This window comes from Miniopterus natalensis, chromosome 2, assembly GCF_054644295.1.
Source record: "Miniopterus natalensis isolate mMinNat1 chromosome 2, mMinNat1.hap1, whole genome shotgun sequence".
Taxonomy (NCBI): domain Eukaryota; kingdom Metazoa; phylum Chordata; class Mammalia; order Chiroptera; family Miniopteridae; genus Miniopterus; species Miniopterus natalensis.
In genome coordinates, this window is record NC_142082.1 from 167,633,884 (window position 1) to 167,641,386 (window position 7,503).

Below are 7,503 nucleotides of genomic sequence, written 5' to 3' on the forward strand. Positions count from 1 at the left end.
GGGCCGAGGGAGGTACGGAGGTGGCAGCTGTGGAAGGAGGCGGCGCGGGAAGCCGAGGAGCTCACGCCCGGACCAGCCGTGCGTCCGGGGCCGCAAGCCCTGATCCTGCAGCGCACCGAGAGGCGAGACTGGCCGGATGGGCCGCTGAGCCCGAATCGGGGACCGGTGAGGCTCGATCGGAGCGGGGCTGCGGGGGCTGCGAGCCTGGGATGCGGGAAGGATGGAGTCAGGCCGGCCTCTCCTGCTTGCCCGGCGGGGAGGTCGGGGCCGGAGGAGCCCTCCAACAGTTGCGTTGGGGACTACGAGGCCCTCCGGGGGAGGCCTGGCAGCGTCTGAGTGTAAGGAGGGGGCGGGGTGATTGGGGTCATTATAGGGCGTAGGGCCAGCACTTGGGATTCGCATCCGGAACAGTGGCGTCAGGGGAGGGGGTTATGCTTCTGGCCAGGGCTTTGGGGAGACGATGGCTATGAGTAAGAGGCAGAAAACTGAGAGGCTTGGCAAAATTTCCATGGCCCTCCTTGCAAGAGGTTTGTTTGAAGAGCTGTTCTCTCCCCAGAGGGTGGTGTTAACACCTGGAGAGGGCCTCACTGGCGCGTGGGGTGGGGAGGTCAGCTACAATATTTGGAAGGGACACTGCTCTGAGAGTCCCTACACTGAGCGGGTGTGCAAAGCCTGGCTGCCTCCAAGTATCACATCTTTACAGCGTGGAGCCCCCTGGAGCTAAAATCAGGATGTTCCGCTTCATGAGGGATGGGGAGCCTGAGGATCCCATGTTCCTGATGTGAGTATTCCCTCCCCCTCATGCTCTAGAGTACTCATCCCACTCCACTTCAGGTCTCCGAATAGTTCCACAGACTTCTGGGTTCCCATTGCGGGCACTGATTGGAATTGGCTGGATACTGAGCTCCCGCTTGAACTTAGAGGGGAAATAGGCATCTGTGCCACTGTTCCCTAGGACTGGTTCCTTCTGGGGGGAGGGGGCGGTTGACTTCTTGGCCCTTCTGCCATCCATACTGTATGCTCACTCCACAGGGACCCCTTTGCTATTCACCGTCAGCATATGAACCGAATGTTGTCAGGTGGCTTTGGATATAGCCCCTTCCTCAGCATTACAGATGGCAACATGCCAGGGACCAGGCCTGCCAGCCGCAGGATGCAGGTAATGATTCTGCAGTGTACCTGAGACCCAAAGAAAGGTTGGAGGGTGGTTAGTAAAGCGCTTGATTTTTCTTGCACCACAGCCTATTTAGCAAAGTGGGATCATTTAGGAACGTGGGGAAGGGATCTGGAAGAAGGGCTTAGTGATCCCCTTTTGAGAGAAGCATGGAAAAAAGGTGAGGCCATGGGCTTGGTTGGGGGTTGCAGTGAAAAAGGTGTGGTCTCTAATTCCTGTTCTTTCTGTGTTCCTGTAGACTGGGGCTGTCTCCCCCTTTGGGATGCTGGGAATGGTGAGTTCTCATCCCCTGTGTCCTTCCATTTTAGATACACTCCATATGTTTAGATATTACTTCCAAATGTACCTCTCTAGAATAGCCTTATGGCTAATCCTAGAAACTTTTTTATAGTGTTCACAAAGCTCTGGGCCTGCTGTGTCCTATGAGTCCTGTGAGGTAAAGATGCTAATATCAATTTTTTTTTTTTTCTAGGTGCCATACTCATTAGGAAAGTGTAATTATCTAGCAAAGTTTGTTCTTTTCAGGAGGGAGGTGCAGGTGAAGGGCCAACTGGGCATGGTTTATAGAAGATTATCTGTACAGGTTCATGCCCAACCCCCTTACAATTTAGAGTCCATTAACTTTGGCACGCTTCCTAAAAGATAGGAAATAGGGCAGTCAGGAAAAGGAAAATCGGATCAGAGCAGTTTTGAGACTGAGGAGGACGGCAGTATACAGGAAGAGAAACATGTTCACGAAGAATGACAAAGAGCAGTTGCTCGGTGTGAAGGAAGAAGAGAAAGGGATGTTGTAGCCATGGAGCTAGTGGGCCATCTCTGAGTACTGATTCTGCTTTCCATCTCTCTGCTGCAGTCGGGTGGCTTCATGGACATGTTTGGCATGATGAACGACATGATCGGAAACATGGTGAGACTCTTGTTCCATCCCTTCCCCTGCCCTGCCCTCACTGATGGCTGGCACCACCGTGAGTCCTCAGAGGCGGGAGTGGGGGAGTGTGCTAGAGAAGGGGTCAAGCTGGGTAAAGAAACTGAACCCGGGGAGCACTGGGTTCCGGTGTCTGCTCTCATGCCCGAGTGCGAAGCAGCAGCACTCTTATGCAGTATGCAGTTAAGGCTCAATCTCTTAAGGTCCTTCTTGTTTGTTGTTGGATTCAGACGAATTTGGGGGTAATGATGAGTCCTGACATTTTCTCAGTTTTCACATTTTGTGAGGGAAAATATGAGCAAGAACAGGCAGCTGAAGGGTAGGACCCTTTCCCAGAGGAGATCCCCTCCCCTTCAGGCCCACTGTATCCTTTACTTCTCAGGAACACATGACAGCTGGCGGCAACTGCCAGACCTTTTCATCCTCCACGGTCATCTCCTACTCCAATACCGGTGACGGTGCCCCCAAGGTCTACCAGGAGACATCGGAGATGCGCTCGGCACCAGGCGGGGTGAGTTAGAGAGCTGCTCTCTCAGAGAAGGCGGGATTTGAATGGCAGCAACAAGAAACTGCCCTCTTTTCTCAAGATTGAGTTGTGGGTGGTTTGCCTGTCCCAGTTGGTGTGGCCTAGGCTTTGGAAGGGGCAGCTGAGTGTGCCATGTTCTGCCTCGTCCCAGATCCGGGAGACTCGGAGGACTGTACGGGACTCGGACAGTGGACTAGAGCAGATGTCCATTGGGCATCACATCCGAGACCGGGCTCACATCCTCCAGCGCTCCCGAAACCACCGCACAGGGGACCAGGAAGAGCGGCAGGACTACATCAACCTGGATGAAAGTGAGCCTGCCTTCCTGCCCATCACCCTTCCAGCTCCTTGTCCAGTAGCCCCTAGTCCAGTTCCTGTGAACTAGGAGATGCCAGCTTTTTCTCCCTATATCCATAGATATTTTTTGGCAAAATACGGTGAACCCCATATTCTTACCTCACTTGGAGCCTTGTCAGCTTTGGGACTGAGTCAGGTCACCAGGGAGGGGCAAACTTTGTCACCTTAGTGAGACATTGATAGTAATCTACCCTCTCCACCTGGATCGTTTTCTCTCTTTTTTTTTTAAAATTAACAAATGTTTATTAAACATTTATTAAACACATAGTCCTTTCATTAAGGACTATGCTCCTTAATGAAATAATTATCCCATTCCTGATTTCTTTCTCCAGTGGTCATGCCTTAGGCATACTAGTGGCTTCCAAGAACTACATTGAACCAAAAATTTCTAAGTAAAGTTGCCCTCCCTGCTTTCAGCCTTCATGGCAGTTTTTCAGTCTTAAAAGCCTGTGGCTCACCTTTGCATCTTCCTCCAGAAGCCAGGCTGCCATAGGTGGTGTCTGGTCTCTGTGTCCTCTTAGGTGAGGCCGCAGCATTCGATGATGAATGGCGGAGGGAGACCTCTCGATTCCGGCAGCAGCGCCCTCTGGAATTTCGACGGCATGAGGCTTCAGGGGGTGGGGGCCGAAGGACCGAGGGGCCTCCCCGCCTGGCCATACAGGGACCTGAGGACTCCCCCTCCCGACAGTCCCGCCGCTATGACTGGTGAGGGCCCTGGGCCCTCAGCCTCTCTTGTAAGTATTTGGGGGGGGGGGGCGTTGTAAGGTGTGAAGCACCGGAGGGGGTTGGGGAGTGTACCTGTGCAAATTACTCTGCCAAGGCAAAACCATTCCAGGTGCCTAGCAAATACTGCCTTGGATAGAAGTTTTAGTTGGTAGGAAAGAGAAGCATGCTGTCCCCGGTATAGCTGACCCAACTCCTGGCTTTTATAATTTGTCTTCCTTTTGACTTGTGCTCATCTCTCTTCCCCCTCTAGGTACAGGCTGAGAGGCTGAGAAATCATCCCCTGAAGTAACTTTTTCCTCTCCAACTCCCACTCCCACTTTAATATTAAATTAACAGGCAAGCTGGCGCCCCACCTCTCCCTGGGGGTCTCAGGGAGAACCTTTCACTGCCCCCTTTACCTCTGTTCCTTCTTTAATCCCCTTCCCACAGTGACTCCACATCTCCTGTATCCACTAACTTGATTTTTCATTTTGCTGCTCCATCTTTGAGCCTCCGCACCTCCCCCATTCTCCCCCTGCCGTACACTGAAGGCTTTTGTGGGGAGCTCTGGTTTAAGGGCCTCCTCCATCCCTCAGCTACCTTGAATCTTTGCCCACCTCCTCCTCAGACCCTCTGCTGCAGGGGTCATAGCCCTCATCCAGGGCTGTGTGTGGGGAGAGAGGACTGGCTCCCAACCCTTTCTCCCTTCGTGCCCCCTACACATCACAAAAATCTTCCCTATGTCCTCTGCCTTTATTTTTTGTTTGTGCAACTTGTAACTAGGTGTTTATGGAATAAAGGAGAATGGAAAAACACATCCAATGGCATTCTGGCTTTACTTTTCATCTTCTCCCTGCTCAATTTCAACCCTCTTGTCTCCTCCTAGTCACCTCTTACCTTCCCTCTGTCTTCATGCGTAGTCTTCATAACTCAAGTTCAAGCCCAGTGCCTCTGGTAATGACACTGGGACTGTCAGAACACTGGCAGAGGAGAAGCAGCGAAGGACCTGAGCTGGGTAGTCTAGGAGGGTGAAGTGTAAGCAGCTGTCTTGCTGGCTCTCTCCCTTGCTTTTGCTGTAACTTCATGTGTCAGGGGGAATGTAGGGCATATCTCACGGGTGCCTGAGGAATTTGCTGCCCCTTGTCCCTCGGGCACAGTCTCTCCCATGGACTGTGGGTGGTACAGAGCGTGAAGTTGAGAGAACCCTATGCAGGCCTTCAAGGGGGAGGAACTCTGGGGTCAGCAACATTCCACCAAACATTCTTCAAACCCTCTACTGCCAGCTGTTGAGAATTTGAGCCCAGGAAGGAGACCAGAGGGGAAAGCTAACTTGGAACCTGAGCGGTACTGGAAGGGTATGAAGTGCTCAAGTTTCTCAAGACATTCACTCCTGCTTGACCTGGCTCAGTCAAATGGGTCACTCTCTTCCTCTTGGGAACTTATTTATTAATTTTTAAATATATTTTATTGATTGCAGAGAGAGGAAGGGAGAGGGAGAGAGGGAGTTGAAACATCAGTGATGAGAGAGTCATTGATCGGCCGCCTCCTGCAAGCCCCTGACTGTGGACCGAGCCCGCAACCCGGCATGTGCCCTGACTGGGAATCGAACTGCAATCTCCTGGATCAAAGGTCTGCACTCAACCACTGAGCCACACCCAGCTGAGCCTCTTGGGAACTTATTAATGATGACAAATGCTTGTGTGAGTCTGATGATGGTTTCCTCTAATAAAAAAATCTTTAGTTCTTTTCTGTTGGTAAATCCAAGGCAAAAAAATCCATCAACCACCACCCAAAATTCAAGGCTCTGGGTCCTCCAGCAAAGGGAGGTTTTGATGGATAAATAGCTTCAAGAGGATTTGTCCAGTTTGCTCGACAAGCAGAGAGATGAAGTTGAGCTCAACAACCAGGCACTGACTTTGTAGTCCAAGGCAGGTGTTAAACCTTATTAAACGGCTGGTGAAGATGCATGACCAGGGCCAAGGGAACCAACCAGTGTCTATAAGAATCCAAGAATGCGCTGGCTGGTGTGGCTCAGTTGGTTGAGCATCGTTCTGTACACCGAAAGGTCACCAGTTTGATTCCCAGTCAGGGCACATGCCCAGGTTGCGGCTTCAGTCCCAGTTTGGGTATGTACAGCAGGCAACCAATCGATGTTTCTCACATCTATGTTTCTGTCTCCCCCTCCCCTCCCTCTTTTTCTCTCCCCCCTCCCTTCCTAGATGTTTCTCTCCCTCCTTCTCTCTAAAAATCAATAAAAACATAAAAAATCCCCACCAGAATCCAAGAATTCTAGAAGTTAAAGAGGTATATGGCTAATCCAATCTCTACCTTGGTGCTGAGTTATGGATGATGGAACCCAAAGTGTCCATAGCCACCAGCTTCAAGTATAATCTGTGCTTTGTCCAGATAGACACATATTTACTTCCTCTAGCAGTGGAAGTAGCCTTCATCAGTCTGAGGAAGCAGCACATGAAAAAGCACTGGAGTTATAGGAGCCCAGAGGCCGGGTCTTCAGCTCAGCTCAGCTCTGCCACCAACCTGGCCATATAATCTTGGGCAGGTCATTCACTTTCCTGGACCTCAGCTATGTAGGTTCCTTCTAGCTACAAAATCTTAGGCTACAGTAATGCCCAACCTCTCAACCTAGATTTCAGTTCCAGTGCCCACACATGGGTGTAGTTCTGAGGGAGCTGGAGCAGGGCAAGGTTTGCCCTTATTTCTATTTAGGTGAGTCACTCCAGTGTTTCACAAGCTCTCCAATTTGGATTCTTGCTTTCAGACACATGAACTAATTCTCACCCCAGCTCCCTGCCCTTGGGTGAGGACCACCATTGAACCCAGCACTTACCCCAGGGCCTGTGACTGTAGTTCTCAGCAGTGATATGTTGTGGGAAATTTGTTGACAGCAGCAGCCGCCGAGTGAGGCGCTCAAGAACCAACCCCCTGGTACTTCCTGACCTGCCTGCCATTGTGGGGTGAGGGTCAGGAAACAGACAGGAAAGGAACTCTTGGGAGCAACACTGACATTTTATTTCTGGTCAGCTCTCAAATTGGGCCTAGTCTCATTCACATCGGCCACCCCCTCAGCACTCCATCCAATAGGTGTGCAGAGGACATGGTCAGATCCACTTAGGTTATTTCCCCTGCCTCAGAAAATTATAGGTCAGCAGAAGCTGAGACTTGGTGGGAGACTATGGATTATATAGAGTGAAATTATGAATACAGACTGGCCTGAGTAAGACCTGGCTCCACCACTTAGCTATGACTCTGGGGAAGATTCTTAAATATCTTAACATCAGTTTCCTGCTTTTTATTTTTTTTAAATATATCTTTATTGATTACAGAGAGAGGAAAGGAGAGGGAGAGAGAGAGAGACAGAAACATCAATGATGAGAGAGTCACTGATCAGCTGCCTCCTGCACGCCCCCAACTGGGGATCAAGCCCGCAACCCAGGCATGTGCCCTGACCGGGAATTGAACCCCGATAGCCTGGATCCTAGGTCGACGCTCAACCACTGAGCCACGCCCAGCGGGGCAGTTTCATGCTTTTTAAAATGGGCCTTTCTAGGCACTAGTGGCAGTGGTGATACGGATTCGTAGCTCAGAATTATGAGAATTAAGTGAGTTAGTTTAGAGAAAGCATTTGACACAGCGCATGGGACATAAATGACTGATTTCTTTTCTCTCCGATTATTCTGTCCCAGTCTTGCTCCTTCAGTGCTCTCTGTGGTCCTCATCCTTGATTCCACCCACAGGACTTCTAAAATACTTCCAGACGCAACCGGGAAATCACTTTACTGGCCTTGAATCAGGCTC

General features: G+C 50.8%; 1 protein-coding gene across 1 annotated transcript; it reads left to right on the forward strand.

Moving 5' to 3' along the window:
• MLF2 (myeloid leukemia factor 2) lies at positions 1 to 4,504 on the forward strand. Its single transcript, XM_016221887.2, has 9 exons — positions 1 to 165; positions 704 to 781; positions 1,033 to 1,159; positions 1,413 to 1,448; positions 2,028 to 2,081; positions 2,482 to 2,610; positions 2,777 to 2,936; positions 3,504 to 3,716; positions 3,959 to 4,504. Exons 2-8 carry the CDS (start codon positions 732 to 734, stop codon positions 3,689 to 3,691), a joined length of 744 nt encoding a protein of 247 aa, XP_016077373.1. The 5' UTR covers positions 1 to 165; positions 704 to 731; the 3' UTR covers positions 3,692 to 3,716; positions 3,959 to 4,504.
• Positions 4,505 to 7,503: the final 2,999 nt, after the last annotated feature.

What these genes read in the sequence shown, in the direction of transcription:
- MLF2 (XM_016221887.2), top strand. Translation starts at nt 732, where the DNA reads ATGTTCCGCTTCATGAGGGATGGGGAGCCTGAGGATCCCATGTTCCTG. An exon ending in CCTTTGGGATGCTGGGAATG is followed by an intron (nt 1,449 to 2,027) that starts GTGAGTTCTCAT and finishes TCTCTGCTGCAG; the next exon opens with TCGGGTGGCTTCATGGACAT. An exon ending in ACGACATGATCGGAAACATG is followed by an intron (nt 2,082 to 2,481) that starts GTGAGACTCTTG and finishes TTTACTTCTCAG; the next exon opens with GAACACATGACAGCTGGCGG.